This window comes from Muscardinus avellanarius (genome assembly GCF_963383645.1).
Source record: "Muscardinus avellanarius genome assembly, chromosome: 2".
Classification (NCBI taxonomy): Eukaryota; Metazoa; Chordata; class Mammalia; order Rodentia; family Gliridae; genus Muscardinus; species Muscardinus avellanarius.
In genome coordinates this window covers 22,440,061-22,461,942 of record NC_137787.1, presented here as the reverse complement: position 1 = coordinate 22,461,942, position 21,882 = coordinate 22,440,061, and the positions used below count along the sequence as shown (strand labels likewise).

At 50.8% G+C, this 21,882-nt stretch overlaps 1 protein-coding gene across 1 annotated transcript; it reads right to left on the bottom strand.

The window, feature by feature from the left end:
- Window positions 1-1,126: 1,126 nt before the first annotated feature.
- Window positions 1,127-17,626, bottom strand: IGFBP5 (insulin like growth factor binding protein 5; the record flags this gene model as incomplete). Its single annotated transcript, XM_080689125.1, has 4 exons — window positions 1,127-1,258; window positions 2,427-2,546; window positions 3,128-3,357; window positions 17,296-17,626. 4 exons carry the CDS (start codon window positions 17,624-17,626, stop codon window positions 1,127-1,129), a joined length of 813 nt encoding a protein of 270 aa, XP_080545251.1.
- Between the last annotated feature and the right edge of the window lie 4,256 nt (window positions 17,627-21,882).

Sequence of the window (21,882 nt, the reverse complement as noted above, 5' to 3'; positions counted from 1 at the left end):
AGTTGCCAGCTCTTGGGGAACCCATGACTCGAGGCAGGCAACGCTATGGTTGTGGGCTGTATTAGGAGAATATGGGTTTTTCTGGTTTTCCCAGAATGAGGAAGCTCCTCAGTGCCCCATAGGAACTATTTTGAAGAGATAATGCAAGTCCTTGAAAGAAAGGGAGAAAAGAGACAGAAAGAAAGTAAATAGATTTATATGCCTCTATATGACTATATGGAGCCTTGTAGATAAATACAAGCCCACTTTTTTTTTCTTTCTCCAGCCTGTCCTCCTCCACAGAGGCTGCTGCCCTAGTTGCTAAATGAAAGAAATGAGGGTCGGAAACCACATGTCTTGAGCTACTGGAAGAACGAGTCTTTCCAATAGAGAGTCGTGTATTCATTTCTAAACATCTGCAGGAGCGAAATATCCGCACATATTTCATTTGTATGTTTGGGCTTAAGGAAAACCTAGCTAACGTCACTCAATGACAAATGGGCTTTTTTTTTTTTTTAAAGAAGAATGGAATGCATTTTAGTCTTTATAAATTTGGGATCCGGCCGTGCACACTGCCGGCTGGAGAAAGAGACAGACCCGAGAGGCACACACCTCACTCTACTTTTCCTTTCTCCCCCTGAACAACCCAAAGAGGGCACACTCCCAGGGTGTCCTGGGATGCCACATCTTGGGCCACACCTCCTAGAGTCCCAGCCTCTTCCAGACTCCAGGCTGGGACTGGAAGCCAGGGGTGGACCTAGTCCCACCCCCGCGCCCGGCTTCCTGCCTGCGGGCCCCTCTTCTTTCTCATAGCCCTGTCCTTTCTAGCTCTTTGACACGCTTTCTTCCCTTCTCTCTATCTGGCTCTTCTCTTCCCTTCTCTGTTCATTCAACTTGCCTCAAAAAGAAAACCATTTTCAAGGGGCAGGGGGGTCTCCTTAGCTCTTCGTATCTCTGTTGTCTCCATTTTCAAAGTTGAGCCCTTGCTAGAGATTCCGAGGTCCTCAGTTTCCTCAAACATGAATATATATATATATTTTTTTCCCTTAAATGAGATGAAATGAGTGGCATCCAGGGGTGGAGGGAGGCGCTGGCTGGAGGTGGGGCTGGGGTGGGAGGGGTTGAGGGGAGGCGGGGAAGGGACGCTTCACTCAGTGTTGCTGCTGTCGAAGGTGTGGCATTGAAAGTCTCCGTCCACATACTCCATGCCGGGCAGCTTCATGCCGTACTTGTCCACGCACCAGCAGATGCCACGCTTGCGGCCACGGGAAGGCTTGCACTGGGGAAGGGGAGCAGCGGGCGGTGAGGACACTGTGCACCAAGGATCTGCTGATGCCTGCCGCCCCCCCCCCCCAGCGCCACCCCTGAACAGAACCCAACCCCTGGAGTTCTGGCATCCCCATTTCACAGGAAAGCCCAGGGAAAGATGCTCCCTGGGCAACGGGTCCTCACTCTTGCAGGCTCTTTTTTATGTAACTCATTTTGGGTCCTCCACGTTGGTATGGTCCAGGGATCCTCAGGAGAAGGGCACAATGTGGTAACCATGGTGATGGCAGTTGTCACAACAGGACGTCACCGTGTGTGTCACACTGGTTAACACTCAATACAGGGCAGGGGCTGTGCAAAAATGGGACACTCACTCCTTACAACGAGTGTGGTGGGGACCACTAGTCCTCTTTTTATATGAGGGACTGGAGACACACAGACTTTATTTATTTATTTGGTAGTAAGGATTGAACCCAAAGGCACAGTACCACGGAGCCACACTCCTAGGCCTTTTTATTTTTAGTTTTGAAACAAGGTCTCCTTGAATTGCTGATGCTGACCTTCAACATGTGACCCTCCTGTCTCAGCCTCCCAAGAACTGGGATTACAGGCATGAGCCTGTCTACAGACACCTTAAATAACTGGGTTGACGGGACAGAGCTAGTGAGTGGTAGAGCCAAGTCGTACCCTACCCTGCCAATCAGAAGCTTGAGGGACGTGTTCACACGCCCTCCAAGTGGTTCTGATACCCTGGGAAGTTTGGGAACCATTGTGTAAGGTTAAGAATGACTTCTTTTCTGAAAGTAGGGCAGCCCAAAGTGTGGCTTGTTTGTGGAAGGGACATGAAATGATTTCAGGAGGCACATGGGAAAAGTGTTTCAGAAGTGTGTGTGCGTGTGTGCGTGCATGCGTGCGTGTGTGTATAGGTGATGGGTGCAATGGTACAAAATCCCCTCTTTCAATGAATTCAGATAGCTAAGGCAGATCCCTGCAAAGCTGAGTCAGTTATAACTTTGGAGAGAATGAGGAAATGCAGGACTGTGGTGTGTGCACGGATCCTGGAGGTTTGGGGGACACTAAGTGATGATTCATGGGAGGCATCGCAGGCGCATGCTAGAAGTGGAGGTTCCCTGGCAGGTGCAGGAGCCGTTTGAGCCTGGGGGCAGGGCTCGGGCACGTACCTGCTTCCTCTTGTAGAATCCTTTGCGGTCACAGTTGGGCAGGTACACGGCCCGGGGCACCATGCGTGGGCTGGCTTTGAGCTCCTGAAGGGAAGCTTCCATGTGTCTGCGGCAGGGGCCCTGTGTAGACAGAGGAATGAGTGGCGCAGCAGGACTCGAGTGGACACCAGTCAGATGTGGCCCAGGCAGGGGCCCGAAGGATCTCTGGGAGAAACTACCATTGATTCTAATCAGCTGCTCAAATCATCACTTGTCCCTGGCACCTGTCGCTTGCCCCGGGAGTATAAAATGGTCCCATTTGGCTAGCCACAGAGCCCTGATTCCCCTCTTATCTTTTGGGCCACCAACTCTCAGCCTTCCTACCCTACTGAGTAATGATATCCAGTGGCAACTCCCGCCAGACACTCTAGGACAATATCCAGCCCCTAGGACTGGACACCCTGGTGCGTGGTCACTGCGGGCCGGCATTTCCCTTGAATGAACACTATCTCTATTCCTGCTCATTATCTGGAAAAGCTTTCAGTGTTGATAAATGCAAGCTCCCCAAATTCTCCTCCAAAGCCCTGCATTGAGCTGCCAGGGTAAGCAGTAGGTCCTTCACTGGCTCTCGTCTGCCGTGGACGCCCAGGTAGATCAATGAAGATGTCAAGGGTTAGAGCGATGGCAGAGGAAGATCCAGAGAGAGAAGCCCCGAGGCTCACCTGCTCGGATTCCTGTCTCATCTCAGGGGCAGCGATGACCCGGGGGTGGGCAGTGTTGTCAGCTCCCCCCACGAACTTGGATTGGGTCAGCTTCTTTCTGCGGTCCTTCTTCACTGCTTCAGCCTTCAGCTCGGAGATGCGGGTGTGCTTGGGCCGGAACATCTTAGGGGAGTAGGTTTCTTCGGCCATCTCGGAGGTGGTGGGCTCCTCATGCTCGCGAGAGTCTCTCTCTGCAGGGAGAAGGGGCGGGAAGGTCAGTCTCTGAGGCCTGGGGTGCAAAATCCAGCGCCAGGGCTGGGACATTTGGGTCAAGGGTAGTAAAGGCTGAAGTAGCCAAGGTCTCTGCTTTGGAGAGCCCAGCAAACTGGGGGGAAGCAGAGAAACAAGATTCAGGGAAGAAGAGTTAACCCTTGTTTAAGCGCAGGAAGCTTCAGCATGACTGGGGTTCAGTAGGGCGAGTGTAGGTAGGAGAAGAAGCACCTTACAAGGTCCTATAGATACACATGAGGAAACTGGACCAGAGGGAGAAGACATTCTGGGATGGAGGTAAGGGTGAGGGGGTGGCCCACGGGAGCTGCAGGTTGGAGAAAGCGGTTTGCTTGCTGGGGCAAGGCTCAGTAGACGAGGCTGCAGCTAGAGAGGAGGATGAGGTTCAAGAACTGTGAGATCTGGGCTGATGAGCAAAATGGGACAGCCTGGGTGTGCAGGAGGAAGGCCAAGTGTGTTCTCTGAGTGAGGTCTTGGCGCTTTTAGAAGCATTGGGCATTGAGAATATTTAGACCTGGGGACATGGGGCAGGAGCAGCAGGTTGATGGGGATCATCATGGAGGGGCTGGCCTGCAAGACAGGAGAGCTGGAAATGTGGGGCCCGAAGGCACCAGTGTGGGAGCAGGTGGAATCTGGAGGCCTCACCCCCTGCTCTGGCTCAGAACTGGCTCAGTGCTCTGGGCCCTGGGAAGTATTACTCAGCTCCTGTCTGAGAGTCCGAGAGCTGGCTGGCTGGAGCGGTTATATATAGGAGCGACTTGGTGACAGTCTATACTTAGCTGACTTATGACCTTTAGAGAAGTAGGACTTTGTTCATGTATTTGTTGGCCTGTTAATTCCACCAGCCTGGCCCTTCTTTGTCCACAGATTTTGAGAAAACTCTTCTCTCAAAGGTGCCCACCTTTGTCCTCTCAGCTCCCTGACACCCTAGTCTCAGTCAACCCACAGTGGGAAGAGAATCTCCAGGGGTGGCCAGGATGTCCCATGAAGAGAACGGCCAAAGGCTGGGCAGGAGGGGCATGACCCCTTGGCTTCATCGCACTCTTTTTTGAATACTCAAAAAAGAAAATAGGACTCTGGTTGGACCCAAACACTTAAAGGTGAAGGAAAATCCCTTTCCACTATCCTTGGGGGTACCCAGGAATGGTGATAGTCAGGCATCTGGAATGGGAAAGGGAAAAGGGGGATGAGTTCAAGGATGTCGGGGCCAGGGGAGCGAAGAAAGACTCTTTCAGGAAGACATTATTGCATGTCTTTGGGGTAGCTGTGCAGTAGGACCTCTGAGCACTCAGCTCAGAGGGAGTTGAGGTGTGAGGTGGGGGAGGTAGAGGGCATTTGAGACCTGGCCTGATTCAGTTAGGCTGGCAGAAAGCACCCAAGTTCTATCTCTTTCTTTCTTCTCCTCTCTCCTTCCCTTTCTTCTTTTCTTGTACAGGGGATTGAATACAGGGTCATTCTACCTCCACGCTACACCCTCAGCCTTTTTTATTTTTTATTTGTAAACAGAGTCTCACTAAATTTATGAGGCTGGCCTTGACCCTGTGATCCTCCTGTCTCAGCCTCCCAAGTACTAGGATTATAGGCATGTGCCAGCCCCAAGCACCTCTTTCTCTCTGACTCATTGAGTTTATTCATGTGCTTATGCTGTCTTTAATATGGCCCTGGCAGGGAAGTTCCTGTCTTGAACAAGCCTCTAGGACTTACAATAATGCTGGCGGTTAGTCCATTTGGGTACTTGTTCACAGAAAAGGAGGGAAGTAATCTCCAGAGAAGCAAGGCTGTGGGTGGGCTGTCTCTGAACCAGGCTTGGCAACAGGATCCATCCCTCCTTTTGGCTTCTCCCTCCCTCTTCCCATTGCCATGACTTATCACAAACTATTGCAGTGGTAAATTGCCCAGCTGGTATGCCCAGGGGTGGACTGCAGTATCCCAGGGATTGGCTAGAGGATGGTGTCAGGGGGAAACTAGCTTTTCTTGATTGTGGGGAAGGTTGGACTGAGGTAGAGGTGCAGGGAAGACCATGGCTAGTTGGGGGGCTCTGTGGGAATGGAAAGGCTGGGGCTCCATGTTCTAGGAACAGCTGCCAGACGAGGCTGGGTGTTGGGGGCAGTCAGGGAGAGCTGGCCTTGGTATGGGTGGGCCCCTAGGCCAGCAGAGGCAAGTATATGCAGGCTACCAGTGCAATTAGGGGTGCCTAAAGATGACTGGGGTGAGGGTGCCTTTCCTTCCTTCTCTGCCACCTATATTTTTGGTGGAGGGGGAGGGAACTCTGTCCCCTGGTCAGAAGGTGTCACCTACTTGCTGTCATTTCAGCCTGCTCTTTCTTTGGCCTTGGTAGCTATGGAGTTCGGGTGTGTATAACTGTCTGCACATCAGGACTCTGAACCTTTAGGATTTTTTCTAAGAAGTGTCTTGGGCCACCTTAACCTGGAGTCGCACTTCCTGGGAGGAGTTTGGGGCTGTTTTTCAGTAAACCTAGGGGTAAATTTATTTTGACCTCTATTAATCTTTTCTTTGAAAGCGTCCAAGTGTTGCTCTGGGGTTGAGCCATGATACCAAATGTGGACTCTTTCTTTCTTTCTTTCTTTCTTTCTTTCTTTCTTTCTTTCTTTCTTTCTTTTGGTATTAGACATTGTACCCAGGGACATTCTACCTCTGAGCTACACCCCCAGCCCTATTTTTTTTTATTCTTTATTTTGAAATAGGGAAGTGGCTGAGGGCCTCATTAAATTGCTGAGGCTGGACGCAAACCTGCAATCCTCCGGTCTCAGCCTCCCAAGTAATGAGATTACAAGCGTATGCCCCAAGCCTGGTTTGGTATCTTTCTTTCAGGAACTTACAGTGCGCGCGTTAGCAAGCCCTTGGCCTTGCCGAGGTGGGGACCCTGAGGGCACCCCTCCCCAGGTCTCAGGATCTTTCTTTGGCTGTCTCTGAAGGGCAGGCTTAAAGTTTTGATGCGCCTCTGGGTTTTTGGTGTTACTTAACCCCGTGGGACCTATTACTTAGGCAGCGGGAGAGTCGAGTATCAAAGATACTAATCAGGGTCTTGTGGTCACCTGTAGGCTCCAGGGAGACAGTGGAAACTTGGAGGGGTGCCAGTACAGAGCCATGAAGATTAAAGGACTGGGAAGCAAGACTGCTGTAGGAAGACTGCTGTCGGAATGCTGGAGCCGGCTAACCCCACTCAGCTGCTTTGTGGCTGAATCATAAATAAGCTTTCAACCTTGGAAGGGTTTACGTTTTAGATAAAATAAAAGGGCACACGTAGGCTGGCTAGCTCTGGAGCTACCTCACCAAGAGAAAATGGACTGAGGCTTGCAGAAGAGATTTAGGTGGCGAACAAGAGAGGACTTCCTGGTGAAGTTTGCTCTGTGAACAGCGTCAAAAGACCTTTACAGTGGGGGGCCATGGAACCCAGTTGTCAAGCAGGTCAATACCTCTAGGTGACCAGTAGGTGGCGCAGGAGACAGAGGCCTACAAAACTTGGCAGTTTGTCTAGACTGTGAGCAATTTTTTTTTTTGGGGGGGGGGTTTGAGATGGAACCCAGGGGCATTTGATCTCCGAGCTACACCCCTTGCCCTAGTTTTTATACTTCATTTTGAAACAGGGTCTCACTAAGTTGTGGAGGGCCTCACTAAGTAGCTGAGGCTGTCCGCGAACCGCGATCGTCTGGTTTCAGCCTCCCGAATGCTGGGATTAAAAGCGTGTACCGCCACGCCTGGCTCTGTGAGCAATTTTTAAACCTGGAATTTGGGTGTCTCTCTTTCCTACCTGTCTGATGCTCACTCCATTTCTGTCCCTCTCTTTTTGTGTCTACAACGTCGTGCACTTAAAGAGTCAGAAAGGTGGTCAAGTGTGCAGAGAATGGAAAGGCTGGTGAGGAAGCTGGGCGAGGGAGACCGGGCTCATCTGTGTGCAATGTCCTGTTGTTTCCTTAATGTGCAATTGCAAGATGATTCAGGAAGGATGAGAAACACATCCCGGATCTCCTTCTAAATCTAGACCCATTCTAAGCGGTACCTGCAGAGGGTGGGAAATATTAATGCTCCTTATCTTTTCTTTGTCCTGGAAACTACGGAGGCAGGACCTTTCATTTCACTTATCCAAGGAATGAGGAAGGGGGCACTTATCATATTATCCCAATGCTTACCTCAGGATGGGTTCTGAGTCCACTGGGGCTTCTAGCCCAAGTCCTTCCAACCTGCTATCTAGTGCCCCTCACCCCGCCATGACAGAGTAGCCTTTCAGCTCTTCATTCCCATTAGTATTAGCATTGGCAAACCACCTATGGCTACCAGAAAAAGTGCTGGAGGAATGAGCCATTCTCCAAGTCCCAGCAAACCCTCAGGGCACCTGGCTGTAAGCCCCACAGCTATGGATCCAGAGGCATCTGGTGGGCACCACTGTGTTGGGCCCAGTTGCGCACACCTCACTCAGCCACTTTCTCCAAACCCACCCTCTGGCTACTGCAGATCTCCTGCACGGGTAAGACGCATCACCAGCAGGTGCAAGGACATGGTCTTCGGAAGCTTCCAACTCCAACTTGTTTCCTACACTCATGGCCAAGGATGGGTCCCAGTGGGAACCTACTGCTCTCTGAAACCCCACCTTCCAGCTTGAGGATTTTGGTGGGGTTAAGGTCTCTAGTCACAGCTGGTACCATTAGCAACCTGGTCCTGGGGTGTGGCGTCTCCCCACACTTGTCTTGACCTCCTAATCAAACAAAAGAGAAAGCTGCACGGGCCAGATGTAACAATCTGCCTGACAGATAATGAAGAAACTGAGGTACACAGAAAATTCATAGTCTTAGAGGAGCGAAGGCTTTGCCAAGCCACCTCTCCTGGGGAGACTCTCCAGTCTCTTTTCTAGTCAGAAGACAAGATGGGGCACCCCAAATGAATCTCCTTCATGGAATGAAAAGGGGAGCAGGGTTCCCTCTGCCTCTCATTCTAGGCCCCTCTGTGAAATGGAGAGTCAGTTCCTTAAGGGCAGAACTCCACCACTGATCTTTTTCTCTCTAGTGGGTGGTATTTAATAAATAATCTTTTTTTTTTTTTTTTTGGTGGTACTGGGGGTGGAACCCAGAGGCTTTCTACTTCCGGGCTATACCCCCAGATCCATTTTTATATTTTATTTGGAAACAGGGTCTCACTAAGTTGCTGAGAGCCTCACTAAGTAGCTGAGGCTGGCTTCGAACCTGCGCGATCCTCCTGTCTCAGGGGATTACAAGCATGCGCCACCATGCCCGGCGATAAATAATCTTTAAATGCATGAATAAATCTGCCCAAGAGGCAGAGAAATGGGTTTCAAAGCGTTCCTATGATGCACACCAAGGCAGGTTAGAGCTGAGCAGGTGCCTTGCGAGGTCGTCCTCCCCATGCCCTTGCCTTGAAGCAAGATGACCTTGCTGCCAAAGGGCACAGGAAGCAGGGGACCAGCAGCAGAAAGGAGCAAAAGCAGCAGGTGCCCCTGGACCTACTAGGCCACTTTTTGGCTTAATGCTGTGCCATCCAATATGGTAGCCACTAGCCAATGTGGCTATTTGTGAATTTTAATTTCTAAAGGTTTTTTTTTAAAGTTGGTGCATTATAATTATACGCAACAGTGGGATTCGCTACATATCTGTGCATGCATTATAGCTCAGTGTGGCCATTTAAATGAATAAATATTAAATTCAATTAGAAATGGAGTCCTCGGCTGCCATAGTCACATTTGAAATGCCCCATTGCCACGCGTGGCTGGCCGCCAGCCTGCTGGACAGTGCAGATATAGAACACTTTCATCATCACAGAAAGTTCTACTGGACAGTGCTGGCCCAGGGCGCTGATCCGCACCTGGGTACAGATGAAAATAGTAAGGCCGGGCTAGATGCTCCTCAGTTCCCCTCCCTGCCTCGCTGTTTCCTAGCCAACACCCAGCCTCCTGCTATTTGGGACAACGGATAGCACCGGGCTGCAGGGAGAATGAGGGACCAGCTGCTCCCTGTTTAAAAAAATGGAAGACATGTCTGGCTCATTCTCCCAAAGTCTGACTGTTTCCCAGCTGTGGATGTTAACTCAATGACACTGTGTGTGTGTCTGCATAAAGAAAAGGAAGGGTGGCTAGGGAGAGGTGGTGGAGCCTTCCTGGAGAGCTGTGTGTCCCTCTTCTTCTCCATCCCAGCCCTGATCAGCTTCTCCAGCCCTGACCTGGCCCCAGTCTCTCAGGAGACACAGTTTTCTTTTCCCCTGAGGTCAGAAACAGATGTGAGTGTTCTGGGCTCTTTTTAACTGCAACTATGATTGGAGAAGGAAACAGGTACTAACCTGCTAAGAGGAAAACAAATCCAGGCCACCTGTGCCACTAGGGACAGCTGCACAGAGGGAGCCCCAGTGGAGGGGAATCCAGACCACTCCAGAGCACTGTGGGGTGGAGGATGAGGGCAGTAGGCTCACCCAGCCTGGCCCCTCCACTGCCCCAGCAGGCCAGGAGAACAAAGAGCGCTAGATGCTTAGACCAATGGCCAAGCTGCCCAAGGCGGGACTGTAACCCCTCCATCCTGACCCCAGAAACCACAGGGCACTGGGGGCCCATGGAGCCCCAGGCTCCAATTCCAGCTGTGCGTCTGGGCTGCCCTTAATCTTCAGCCACCCTTCCTGGGGGTTGGAGGGGCTGTGACTGGCTCAGTACTTTGACCTGAGTTTCTTTTCCCTTTCTATTTCAGTTTTCTCACCGGAGTTGTGGGAAGGATGATAATAGCTCCTTCTCATTAGGGTTATTATGAGGATTAAAAGAGTCCATACGTGCTATTTAACTTTAGCACAAATCTAAGCTTGTGTAGGTCTCCATTGTATCTTGCACCTCTAAATCCAAATCAACTGAAAATTTGGTTGCTGTGGCTACTGGTTGATAGATGGTTGCCTGTAGACCTGTAGATTCAGAGCCTGTAGATTTAAGGCTCCTTGGACTGCAGAGAGGCCTGCCAGAAAGTGATGGCTCTCCCTGCCCTGGGTGGTCTGCTTGCCAACTCCAGGCAAGGACTTTTGTACTGCTCTGGGAACCAGTCTCCACTTGGAGAACTCACCCAGGTCTCCTGAAGACAAAGAGAAGGGAGGTGACCTAACACCCTCCACAGTGTACATGTGGCGGGTGTCAATAGTGATACCCATAGCACGGGAGGCTGAAGTCCCCCCCCTCCCCCATGTCTCACTGCCCGGGGACCAACGCTAAAGAACAGCTCATCATTATTATTATTAGTAGTAGTATTGGGGATTGAACCTAGGGGCATTTTACCTCTGAGTTAGAGCCCGAGCCTTTTATTTTTATTTAGAAACAGAGTCTCACTAAGTTGCCGAGGTCCTCGCTAAGTTGCTGAGGCTGGCCTTGAATCTACATCCTCTTGTCTCAGCCTCACAAGTACTGGAGTTACAGGCATGTGCATGGACCATACCTGGCCCCTTAGCCTTTAAACAATTTTTTTTTTCTTTGATGTAGGGTCTTGTAAGTGGCTGAGGATCTTTTTAAGTTGATGATGCTGGCCTCTAACCTTTGATCCTCTTGTGTCAACCTCCTAAGTACTAGAATTACAGGCTATTAGTGCCACTATTTCTGGTTTATTATTTTATTTTATTTTTCTGAAGCTAAACTAGGATTCAGGCCAGGGCTTTCGTGCAGATTTATTGGTCCATGGGAGGCAGTTGGTGATAAGCATGTACATAGGGAAGAAAGACTTAGGTACAACTCCCAAGATTGGAATCTCAAGACAGTCTTATCTATGAGTCGGGGAAGGAAGAGCATGCTCAGTAGAAATATCTTTCTCTTCCCCACATCCCCAAGCAACCATTTCTGACTGGGCCATATCTTCATTCATGACCCACTCAGAACATTGCAAACGTCCCATATGGCCACAAGGAGGGAGCAGAGAGCAAGGGACACTCACTTTTTTTTTTCCCCCTAGGATTTACTCAAAGGGGTTTGGCTAGGAGTTCAACAAGCGAGTCCTGACTCTGATGAAGGCTTATCTTTCAGTGAGAACTTACTTTGTTGACTCTGGGGGCAAGAGAGAGTGGAGACAGCCCTTCTCTGTGAGAAAGAAGCTTGCTGGAGGCATCTGTGCTGAACATCGAAAATGTAGTGGGATTAAGGAACTGAGTTTTAAGATTTATTTAATTTCAATTAGTTTAATTAGTCTAAATTTAGAAATTGGGGCTCTATTTGGTTATTGGAAAAATTTTAGTATGTTTAGAACAACTTGTGTATGTGAATCTAACTTTTCAACACAGATTAGGTATTTCCAGCAAAACACAGATTAAGCCTAAACACAGATTATTTCCAACAAAACTTCTGTGTCTGAATTCAGATGTGTTGTAAGTATACAATGAACACTAAATTTCAGAGACTTAATATGAGAGAAAGAATGCAACCTATCTTGTTGTTGCCGATATTTTGAATATACTGAGTCAAAGTTGGTTATTAAAATTAATTTCACCTGTTTCTTTTTACCTTTTAAATGGTGGCACTAGAGAACTAAATATTACATATGCGGCCTGTATATATTTCAGTTGGACATGCAGTTCTGAAGAATCTGGGAGGAGACTCATCTTTGCTGGTGTGACAGAGGGATGTTGTAGCCCTGATGGTACCATGTAGATTGCTCAAATAGGTGAAATGCATGTAGAACAACCCCACAAACAGGCAGAGGTCACCTGAGGCCCGGATCAGGTGAGTACAAATTTGCAAGGCCTTACTTTAGGATCTGGCAAGGTTTAGACTGAGAGATCAAATCTGATCCTAAGCTTCCACAGGCCGGTCCAACCTTTTGGGAATAGGGGCTTATCTTATCTGCCTACTTGTCAAGCATCCCCAAAGGAAGGGGTGGCCTTTCCCTCCAGGATGGGTTAGGAGACTCTTGGCACTGACTCAGGATCTACCTGAGCGCTATCTGTAACCCCAAAGCCAAGCCCTCCTCTCTCTCCTGCTGAAAGATCTGCGCTGCCTGAGCCAGGTGGCACTCCTGCGCTTCCTTCTGATAAGGAAATCCTCCAGCGACCCCCCACCCCCGCATCTTGCCCAGCTTGCCAGCCCCTTGGAAGGCCTGTGATGTTGGAGGCATGCTACACTGAGTTGTGTTGATTTTAGGGATGATGAGGCACCAGGGACCCGCCTGTCCATATCAGGAGAGCTTCTTTAGGAAATGAGGTCTTGCAGGTAGACCCCAAGGCTGGGCTGAACCCCTTCCTTTGCACCCTCCTTGACCCTATCCTAACCAAACCACTGGCCTAAGCCAGCCCTGTCTGCAAGATCATGTTGGAAAAGGGACAGAAATAAGAGGGGGTGCAGTCTCCACTTCTGGGCAACTGTTACTCTTTGTCCTGCCCTAAAACAGAGCATCCTCAAGCAAGAGGCTTTCATTTCTCTTTTACAACCCCCAACAAGGAGAGCAGCATTTGGCAATGTTGGCCAGAGGCTGTGTTGCAGTTAGAGCAGGCCTGGGCAGAAGCCTACTGGCCGGGGAAGATGCCAGAAACTGTGGAGTGTAGAGCCCCAGGGAAGAGCTGCGTTTGAGCCCTGTGTCTGCCACTAACCCTGTCTCTTATCTTGGGTTTGTCTTCCCACTCTGGACCTCAGCACCCTCATGTGTAAACTGAGGGCTTTGCCTGTGACCATCACTGTGGGTTCCCTCCAGCTTTAGCATTCTTTGGCCAATACCCAGACAGTTCCTGGAGAGGTGCTAAGAGAGCTAAGTCGTGTGGTCAAGCAGGGAAGGCCACTTCTCTTAAACCAATTTCTAATCACCTCTCTGGATTTATGTTAAAAAGAAAAAAAAAAAAAAGAAAGAAAGAAAGAAAGAAAGAAAGAAAGAAAGAAAGAACATCCTAAGAGAAATCATGGGAAGAAATAGAACTGGCAACAGAAGAGGGGGTTCTCCCAACCTTGGAGGGAAGGAGAGGATGCCAACCCTGGCTTTCTTGTTTATGTGCTCCTTATTTGTAAATAATGTAATTGATGTCATTGCTTTGAATATCATATCCAGATCAGAATTAAGGAGGGTTCCCAGGGACTGTATCTTTGGGATCCACCGTGGTAAATGCAAAACTAGAGCTAAGCCAAACCCCACCCACTGGCCTCTTCTCCATCCCTTTTCTTCTCTCCCTTGTTGGTACCTGGTTGTTTATGAAGTTCCATGTCTGGATGCAGTGTCTCTGGGTGTGGCGATCCCACCTCCAAAGTTTTGTTTTCTACAAATTAAATAGCTTAAAGTTTCATAGACATTGCTCAGGTACAAAGAAAAAACTTTGGTGCACCCCCCTCCCTTCCCACTCACTCTTCCTCCCGGCATGAAGGGACCAGGGCTTTTGCCAGGACTCGGGCTCCCAGGCCCTGTGCCATAACCCACACAGTGACCTCTGACTCTGGGGTCAGCCTGGCCCTCCCCCTGCAGCTGCAGGCCCACCTGCCCGCTCAAAGCCAGTGTGAGCCCGGGGGACTAACTCTCAGCGCTCAGACTCGGGCCCTTAGGGGATGCCTTAGAGTGGGGGCGGGGCGGGACGGGTGGGGAGGGGGCGGGGCGGGGCGGTCTGAAAGGGAAACCGGAGACTTGGAAAGAAAAAGAGCGCTCCCTGCGCCAGCTGTGCTTGGTCTTCCAGTCTGAGCTGACACAGCAGAAAGAGGGAAAAGACTGGGGAGAAAAGGCAAGAAAAGTCAAGTTAAAGCAGTATCCTGGTCTTCCCCCACCTCCCGTTTGGGTTGGCTCCGAGCACATCCCGCCTCTCAAAGGCTTGTTTCAGAGGGAGGGAGGGTGGGTGGGAAAGGAATCTAGCTCCTTAAGTTTTCCATGATCTTGTTTAATCCAGACATAAATGTGGCCAATAAACCTAACTCTGGAACTTGACTTCCACATGGCACTTGGACCAGGCGTGGAGTTGAAGGCCAAATCCCTTCAAGAAGCAAAGGTTGAATTCATTTTCTTGTAGGTAATATGTTTTTTTTTCTTCTTTCCTCCCCAAAGGGCATATTTTCTGTCTCTCTTTGCCTCTTGTTTTTTAGTGACAGGACCGAAACCCAGAATCAAGAGCTCCCTACATCTCAGGCTTCCTGTCTCTGCCAGCCTAGGAGAGACTTCCCAGATCCCCCTGAGTGTGCCCAGCTCCAGCCCGTAAAACCACAAGTCCCCTTCCCCAAACAACGTCCAAAGCAAACCGGAGCCTTTATGACTGGCTCCCGCTCACCGACGTTTATTGAGCTTGGCCCAGTAAAGACCTCCCACCTCTTGCCTCCCTCCGCCCTCCGTTTCTATATCTATCTCTGCGGCTGAACTGGCCAAAAGAAAACGAAGGGCCGGGCGCGCTCCCAGCGCAGGTTTTCCTGGCTGCTCCCTCTCCAGTTGCTCAGCAACCGGCTAGCACAACACCAGTCCTCGCCCCTCCCTCTCCAGCTCCTGCAGCCTGCCGCCTCGCTCTCCAACGCGCCCCGCTTCGGGCTCCAGAAATGCAGTTTTTTTTTTTGGGGGGGTTATATAAATAATATGTAGATATATAATATATACGTTGGTTGTACATTAGGTAAGACGGTATATTATGCTATACTACTTTATAAATATGTATATCTTGCAGCCATAGGATCGAAAGGACATTCTCTTCTCTCGCTCGGTCCATTCCCCTCTCCTTAAGAACGGTCTCCGCGCCATCGCCAACTCTTTAGGGATGGCTGTCCAGCTGAACCCTTTTCTCCTGCAGTGCCCACTCCCGCCGCGTCTGTCCGGGAGGCAGGCGTCAGCCCTGGCCGCGGTGGAGCGCCTCGTAGCCGGGACAGCAGCCAGCCAGGCACCTGCCCTGGGCGGGGTGGGGTCAGAGAGAAATGCGCGGCTGGGGCACCAGCGAGCGCCAAGAGGCTGCTTTCCGCGAGGCACCGAGGGTGAGGGTTGATGAAGGGGCTGCAGAGAATTCTTAAGTGGATCTTGCTTGGGACAAAAGTCGCGCGCGTGTATATGTGCGTGTGTGTGAGCGCGCGCGGACTGGGTTGAATGGGGAAGTTGGATGCTCCAGCTTTGCTGTCCCAGCAATTGCGCGTGCGCGTGCGCAATTTCATACCAAGTACAGCACACCAACCAATCACAGGGCTGAGCCAAAAAAAAAAAAAAAAAAGAAAATGTGGCCAAGATGCGGCTGAGCGATAACTTACACACTTGTGATGTTACCGGATTGATACCCAATCGCTAGCTTCCTAGCTAAGCAATCAATTCATACCTTTTCGGCCGGCAGGATCTTAATCAAAGTAACCCCGCAATTCGGCCTTTGGGACTTCCAGGGTGTGCACGTCCCCTCTCCCCTCCCCCCTTTTTTCCCTTCAGTGGCCACCCATTGGATGATGACTACTTCTTGTAAGGCAGGAGAGACTGGCGCCTGCGACAGTCAAAGCTCGCCTTTGGCGGGGACAGAGGCTGAACCCTGGCGAGCCCTCCCGCGTCTCGGCCAGGTCGCACTCATGCGTGGTAGTTAGTGCTCATTGCTTGTCTTTAGGAAAACTCATGTTGGGGTGCTCGTGGGTAATGGAGAGGGATAGGTGGGGAGAGCTGCAGTGCCTCGGCGACTACACCAAATAGACCTTATTTAGCCAAGTCTTAACGCCTTTAGGAGAGAGTTAATAAACCAAGTCGACGTCTTTGAACTCAGACTTTTGTGGTTCGCTTGTTAAACGTTAAAAATGTATACTTTAAAGTTATATTTAAGACCCGGTAACTCCCCCAAAAGAAACAGCTCAAGGAGGTGGAACTGTTCGGATTGAACAAGTAGCTCTGTCAATCATTCAAACCCTAGATTCCTGGCGCCCAGCACGTGGGGGCGGGGCCGGCGGAGGGGCGGCCCTGGGCTCGGCCCTTCTGTCTCCGCCCCTCCAGTTTAGCTTTCCGCGTTTCCAGGGCCCCTCCTGCATGTACGCCACGCCCACTTGTGATCTGGTGGGGGGCGGGGTTGGGGGAAAGGGTAAAGAGCAGGGGGGAGGGGAGGGGATCAGTTTAGGCTGGGTGGTTGCAGATGTGTCTGAATCACATCCCTCTCGGCCTCCCAACCCTCTGTCCATCTTTCATCCTAGGTAAACGCTGAATTGAGGAGATGAAAAAAGGAATTAGATTCAGGGAGGAACACCCAGCACAGAACATCAAACCCTTGCATTCGGTTTCCCCCACCCACGCCCTTCCCCCACGCTCCTAAAGTACCCTTTCCTTTGGGGGGGTGCACTTTACAGTATTATATCCTTTACCGCCGTCCACAATCATATCCAGTAAAAGCAATGGCTGTGCACGTGGGAGGGGCTTCAAGGCCCCCACCCAAAGACTTTTGCTACCGAAGATGTGGGGTGTGTGCGCGCGCGTGGGTGTCTGTGTAAGGGTGGAGGGTTAGATACGTCTCGCCGGGCCGAGGGGGGAGGAGCTGGGGGCTGGAAGGGACAAAGGTGGAATTAGTTCAGAAGATGGATAACGCCTCTCTTTCTTGGCCGCAATTAAAGCAATATTTTAACAAAAGAGATTTTTGCGGGGGTTCAAGTTCAGAAAAAAAATGGGGGTGGAGTGGGGGAGGGAGCTGGTAACGTAGTCTGCACTCTTTCAGACTGGATTTTGGGGACCGGGGGATTGGGACCTTGAAACCGAAGGATGGGGAACTCAGAGTCGGTATAGCGATGGAACGGGAGGTGGGGAGGGATCGGGTGGAGGGGGATAGGAGAAGGAGAAGAAGCAAAACCCGGGAGGGGTTGGGTCGGACGGCAGTCCCGGGTAGCAGGATCCGCCGGGCTTCAGCGTGAGGTGCAGGGACCCACCCGCCGCCTCCAGGCAACACGGCTCTAAGCCACTTGCTGCGCGGCGCGCGCGGCCAGCCCGTCCCGCGCCCGCCCTTGCGCCGGGGCACCGGCCCCGGAGCGCGCTCACCGATCTTGGCTTGCTCGCGGTAGCTCTTCTCGTTGAGGCAGACGCCGCGGCCGTGCAGCAGGGCGTGCAGCGGCTTCTCCTCGTCCTGCCGCGGGAGGCAGCGCAGCCCCTGGGCGCAGCGCTCGGTGTAGACGCCGCACGACTGCCCCTCGGCCAGGGCGCACGTCATGCAGCAGCCGCAGCCCGGCTCCTTGACCAGCTCGCAGCCCAGGGGGCTTGGGGGACACATGGAGAGGGATTTCTCGTCACAGGGCTCACAGTGCACGAAGGAGCCCAGGCCCTGGGCTGGCCCCGCACAGGCGGCCAGCAGGAGCGCCGCGGTGAGCAGCATCTTCCCGGAGCCTGCTTTACCTCGGGGCGGGGCAGGAGAGCGAGGGTGCGGGGAGGAGAAAGGTACAGAGGGCGCCCGGAGATTTTTTTTTTTTTTTTAAATCTCTGGAAGGTATAGCAGGTGCCCTTCCTTAGACACTTGCAAAATGTGGGGAGAGGAGGATTGAGGTGCCTGCGCGCAAGTCCCGATCTCAAGGATTAAATAAAGACTTGCAACAGGTTGGGGGGATAAAGAACCGCACCAGGTGCGCGCAGAGTGAGCGGAGGCCAGAGAACCTCCCCCAGAGAGATCGGGCCAGACTCGCAAGGTGGGGGGGCAAAGCCACAAAACTGCTCCCCCTAAAACAACCACCGAAATAAAGACCTCGGAGGCTGTGGAGAAGCCGGAGGGAGGGCGGGGGAGAAGGACTGGGGGAAGAAAAATGGATCTATCTTCAAAAAAATTTGCTTAGAATGTAAAATACACCCGGCGCCTTTCTAACCCTCCTCTGCCAGCCCCGCGCAGCTGCCGGAACAGGTAAGAGGCGTTGCAGGCAGCCAAGACGGTGAGAGAAAATGTTGAAATCAAGGAGAAAAAAAAAAAAAAATCCAAACACACATACACTCCAAACCCTAACCCCTCTTTTCTCCTACTCTGCCACCACCTCTTCGAAATTCGCAGTTTCTGCGTGAAGTCCGGAGAGGGGTGCAAACGGAGGAGGGGTTGATTAAAAGGAGCAAAGGAAAAAAAAAAAAAAAAGAAAAAAGAAAAAAAAGGGAAAAAGCCCAAACGGCTTCGCAGCGCCTTCCCCCCTCCGGCAGAAGTTTCCAAAGAGACAGCGGACTCTGGTGGAGCAGGCGCTTTTAAATAGACTGCTCCTGGCTGCCAGCCAGTTTGTAGCTGCAATTTGAGCTCCCCAACACCCAACCCAGGCGCGGGTGCCAAGGAGCTCTGCAAACTCACACGGGGTGGGGGCGGGGAGAAGCCTTCTAGACACGCGGGGGCTCCCCTGTGCGCCCTCAACAGCGCGCGCCTCCACCCGGGATGTAAGAAGGGGGCTTGGGGACCGGCCGGGGCTGGAGGGGTGGGAGGAGGTGGAAGGGCGCGTGGAAGATTTTTCCAAGCCGAGCAGGGCGGACACAAAGAGAGTGACTCGCCCCCCCACCCCATCCCTTGACTAGCCAAGGCACGGGCTGGAGGGAGACGCATTTTCTTATTAGCCAGCTGGATATATATCGTGCCCAAGAAATTCTTCTCAAACTTTGGTAAAGGACTGTCTGCCAGTGTCTAAGTTGCCGTGTAAGGTGTGTATGTGTTTTGGGGGATTGGTGGTGTACAATGGCCAGTGATGGATACTAAGCTGCATTAAAAACAAAAAGAAAAAGAAGAAAAACTATCTCCCTCAATCCTCTAAAAAAAAAAAAGTCTAGGGAAGAGATTCAATCAAGGGTGATTTTGTTGCTGATGGAGTGACTGCCTTTGGTCATATGTTTAAAAAGTGGCCACTTTCCTTCAGTTACACTGTTGGCCAGGGAAGCTGTGTGTGTGTGTGTGTGTGTGTGTGTGTGTGTGTGTGTGTGTGTGTTGTATACTTGCAGGAAGTGACTTTCGTTCAACAGCACTGTAAAGAATAGGAAGGTGTGAAGAAAAATGGTGCTACATCTGTACACCTTGCCTGCTGCCCTAAGGTAACTCGTGTGAAATTTGCAGATTTTAAAGAATATTTCTGTTGGGCAGGACCCTTCTTGAAGAAAATGGGCACCAGACCAGGGGGAGCTTGTCCTAAGGTTAGTGGGTGCATCCCAGGGCCTGCTCAGAAGCCTGCTCAGAAGCCATCCTGGCCAGGAACTCTATCTTGCCACTTAAAACCCCAGACAGTCTGTCGGGTTTTACAGAGCCTTCCTTAAGAAAAAGAAAGAAAACTCAAGCCTTGACAGAGGGAAGGTGGCAATTTTAATTTTTTCTGAAGTTGACGTAATGGTTGGGTTATGGACAACTTGACAGGTCAGAAAGAAATCACCCTTGGGCTCTGCCCCTTTTGGGAGTCCCTGGGGTGGGGCTGCTACCCCGGTACATTTTCTTTCCTCCCTTTCAAAGGGCTCTAAACTCTGCTTTGGAGAAGGGGCTGCATTTCATGAAGTTTGCCACTAGACTGCACTCTTATCTGTGATAATTCTTTCCGAGGGTTGCTTTTAAGAAAATATTTCTCTTGCTAGTTTGATTTGGGAGCGTCCTGTGTGTTGCCGCTCACCCTCCCAGATCCTGTCTCTCTTCTCATTGATCTACTTGCTGCAAGGCACAGTTTAAGACCAGCCTAAAGTTTAAAGTTGTGCTTTTATTCTTAGTGCCATGGGGTTTCAGGCACTGACTGGACGATGGAGGAGAAACTGTGTATGGTGAGTAAGTAATAATAAAAATATAGCAAGACTCATCCCAGTTGCTTCTCCCCTCTCTGGAGGCTTGGTAAAACAGAGAGCAAATTAATATTCAAAAACTTGGTTGAAATATCTTAGAAGCAAGTGAGATTATGTGTTATTTTCTCACTAGTGTTAAGTCCAGACGAGAAGAGTGTGGTGTGTGTGTGACCCAGTTTCAGTCAACTGCAGGGCACTGGTAGCACTAGGGCTGAATGAGGAAGTTGGGGTGCTCCTTCCAAAGAAATGTGAGCAGCCCGGTTCTGGACACCCTGTGTTTCTAGAAGATGGTCTCCAGTGATATCTCTTTTTGTCTAGCCGATTCCCAGTGGTTGGAAAACACAGTGAGTGAGAGCAGATAAAAGGAAGAGGGGGATGATTATAGAGAGATGAGAAGGCAGAGAGAAGGAAGAAGAGAAATGGGGGAGCGGGTCTTTGGGGGAGGCAAGGGGGCAGGGGGAGAGGTCACTCTGCATGACCTCAGTGTCAGGCCCCGGTTCTTTGTCTTCACTTCCAAATGGCTTCAGTCCTGAGGAATCCAGAGCTGGAGCTGCTGTCCAAGGACCCTAGGGTAGGCTTCCCAAGAAGGCAGAAGAGGAAGAATTCTCGGCATCCTGGGATTGTCTAGAGTGATGATGTCCAAAGATAGGCCACTGGTGGGGCGGGTTTTGCCTCTCAGGGTCCATAATGGATCCGTGACATCGGAGGGGAAGGTGTTGCACTGTGGGGACACCTGTAGGTCTCTCTCCATCTCACTCCCCTCCCTCCATTCTGAAGGCCCAGGTCTCTTCACAATCGCCTTTCGAAGATTGCTTCTGGAAATGAAGAGTTTACATCCACACATTTCCTTAGAAGGAGCTCGTTTATTTCTGCCAGATACTAATGTCAGAGGCCAGGCTCCCTTCCCAGAGGCCTCTGCACCAGATTTCTTTTCATTGCCACAGCTTTCCTACTATGGCACAGATGTGCTCTGAGATATTTTAACCATAGCTTTCTTGGAGAAGCAAGAGTTTAAATATCCTCCACTTGTGCTCCATTTACCCAGAGATCACCACTCCTCTTTCCTTTAAAAGATTAGCTGCTTATTAAAACTAAGATTGGGGGGGGTACTGGGGATTGAACCCAGGAGCATTCTACTTCCAAACCCTATTTTTTAGTCTTTGTTTTGAAACAGGGTCTTACTAAGTTGTAGAGGGCCTCACTAAATAGCTGAGGCTGGCCACGAACCTGGGATCCTCCTGTCTCAGCCTCCCAAGTACTGTTGCAAGCGTGCTCCACCACGCCCAGCCAAAACTAAGTTTTAAGACATGCAACTGAGTGGAACATTGTGCTCTTTGGACCATTTTCCAAAGGGCACATGGCTTTTTTTTTTTTTTTTTAAATAAAGCAGATGAGTCCTTATCTGTGCTTATTTACTATGGGTTTCCAAGTGTTTTCTAAGGCCATGGTGATACCTGTTAACATGATTGGGAGAAGCTAGAACCTTTAAATAGAACACAATATTATCGAGTTTTCTGGTTGGAAAGTAAAAACATCAACCACGGGATTCTGCTTCATTCTCTTCCAGGTGTTGCTCTCACCACCGGCTCAGAGGGGCCTATTTACACCACTGATTCCATTTTCAAGACCTCCTGACATTGACTTCGGTTCCTTTCCCAGGGACCATACTAATGCTGTGGCCTCCACTGAGTGCAAACCAAGGAACAGTGACCTTCAAAAAAGAGCACCAGCCGGCAGGTCCCTCCTCAGCAGGTCTGAGTGCAGCCGGGCAGCCCCTTGTGTAGTTTTGTTGCAGTGACATTGCCGAAGGCTAGGTGGCAGGATAGATACACCATTAAACACACACCTCCTTCCAGCCTGAGC